The sequence below is a fragment of the Aptenodytes forsteri genome, unplaced genomic scaffold (assembly GCF_000699145.1).
Source record: "Aptenodytes forsteri isolate BGI_AS27 unplaced genomic scaffold, ASM69914v1 Scaffold257, whole genome shotgun sequence".
In the NCBI taxonomy this organism is placed as follows: Eukaryota; Metazoa; Chordata; class Aves; order Sphenisciformes; family Spheniscidae; genus Aptenodytes; species Aptenodytes forsteri.
Genome location: NW_008795194.1, coordinates 8358794 through 8360841, shown reverse-complemented (window position 1 = coordinate 8360841; position 2048 = coordinate 8358794). Strand labels below are relative to the sequence as shown.

The 2048-nt window shown below is 39.7% G+C and overlaps 1 protein-coding gene across 1 annotated transcript in view; it reads right to left on the bottom strand.

Annotated features, from left to right (window-relative positions):
* Nucleotides 1–929, bottom strand: part of PITRM1 (pitrilysin metallopeptidase 1) — a 33625-nt gene extending 32696 nt beyond the window's left edge. Inside the window, exon 1 of the mRNA XM_009278691.1 lies at nucleotides 847–929. Coding sequence (XP_009276966.1) covers nucleotides 847–929 — 83 coding nt within the window. The remainder of the gene's footprint in view (nucleotides 1–846) is intronic.
* Between the last annotated feature and the right edge of the window lie 1119 nt (nucleotides 930–2048).

The window sequence follows — 2048 nt, the reverse complement described above, 5'->3', positions numbered from 1 at the left end:
GGGGGGGGAATCTCTTGGAAATGTCTTTGCTTGTTCGGGAAGCTCCCGGGAAAAATCAAAAGCTGTGTTGGTTGTAAAGGGAGGGACCTTTGAGTAGAGCCTGTTTGCTTTTTCAAATTAAAAAAACGCACAACACCCGAGATAAATGTGTTTCAAGGACTGCATCTCTCCCTGCCCGTGTCTTGCTGATGCATCTTAGTATTTTTATGCAAACGTTTTGTGAGGAAAATGAGCAAAGTAAACAGGAGTAAGTGGAAACTAAACCAGGCGTTAATCCTGAGAGAAAGAGAAAGAGAGAGAGAGAATGCACGCGCGCGCAGAGCCGCTATCTGCTGCACAAGGCCTTTGACACAGGGGCGGCACGGTTTAGATAAGCTGGCAGTAGCAGAGACATAGATGTACTTCTTCCAGTCAATGTTGTAACAGGGACCTCAGTGAAGATTCACAGAATGTTGTTGTACCCACCAGGAAAGGGCTGGTACCTTGTACTTCCATGCCTAGGCTTTTATTCCTTCCATTTTGCAAACTAATATGATTTTTAGATAGTCATTTGATAATTGATACCACATCGCACATTCATGAGGTTTCCCAGAAGGCCAGCATCTGTGAAGTACGGCCACCAAATTACCAATCCCTCATTTGTGAACGTGAGAGCCCGATTATCTATTTAGACATGAGGCCTGATGCCAAAAGTGGAGAGTACCTGGGTTTTTAAACAAAATCAGAGTGAACAACAGGTGCTCGACACGTCCCACACCACTTGTTTTCAGTTCTTTGGCTATGATGTTAACTGAAAAAAATGGAATTTAAAGTATCCTGGGAACTTTTGTCTCTACCATCTCTGACCTCTTCCTCCTCTTCGCTGTCCGGCATGCAGTTGTCTGCCTCCCGCTGCTGCCTGTGATCGGTCCCGTTAGGGATTTTATCATCCTTGCGTGACTCAGCCCTCTCGCTGCCCTTCTGCCCTCCCCACCCCTGCTGCCGGGCGCACTGCCCTAAAGCACACCATCGATGATCTCCCCGCTAGCTGCATGGCTCCTGATTGCTCCAGCACTTTTCATTTCCTCTGTTTTTCTCATTTGTGTTTTCCATGTAATTTTCCCATTTCATTAACTTTTAAATTAAATAAAAAAGCCAATAACTTGCTGTAGTTCAAGTCAGGATGTTGTGCATTAACCTATATAACCTGTCATCTATCTTAATTACATATCTTTCTCATTCTTTTTTAAAGCTAGTGAAAAGATCCAGTAACTTTCATGTAAAGCTTAGATGCTGTGTGCTAGTGAATGCAATTTGTTTGCTTCCTCTTCATTATACCTGATTTCCTCCCTGCCTTCTGACATTTCACCTCCTGTGTTTTTTGTCCTTTTTTTCTGTATTTGTTTCAGATTAGAATCAAGTTACACCACTTTGATAGGAGCTGCTTCCAGTATATGTTTCTTTTCAGTATATATTTTAGTATATGTTTCTAGAAACTATATGTTTCTAACACCATGAAGAACCAGTCCTGATGGGAAATTTACATTTTTTCCAAGCTAAAAACAATGATATAAACATATAATGAACAATGTTCTCAAAAGAATAAACATGAAAAGAAGTACTGAGATTCGGGTAGAATGAGTTTATACTGCATGGTGCGATTTTCAAATATTTCTAGATATTTTCATAGACATAGTTTACTATTAGTCACAACAAGGTTAACTTGCAGCAATTTTTATTTTAAAAGACTATGATATTTTTTCTGTTGACTGTTCAGCTCCTTAGTTTTCACTAACAGTTTCCTAATTTAACCATAAGCTACTGTCTCATTTTACAGATTTCTTGTCATCAATATTTAGTTTGCTTCATGGTTTATAGCATTCATCTTAATGGAACATCAGGCTGGCATTCTGCTGCAGACATTTATTTATTTTTAGTTGATGTTTATATTGGAAGGATCATTTACTGGCTGTCTGTTTTCATATCACTGACACAGCGTTTGACAGGCAACCTTTCACAAACTTAACCAATCTGAGTGGGCAGAGTTTCAAAATATATCAAACATCATT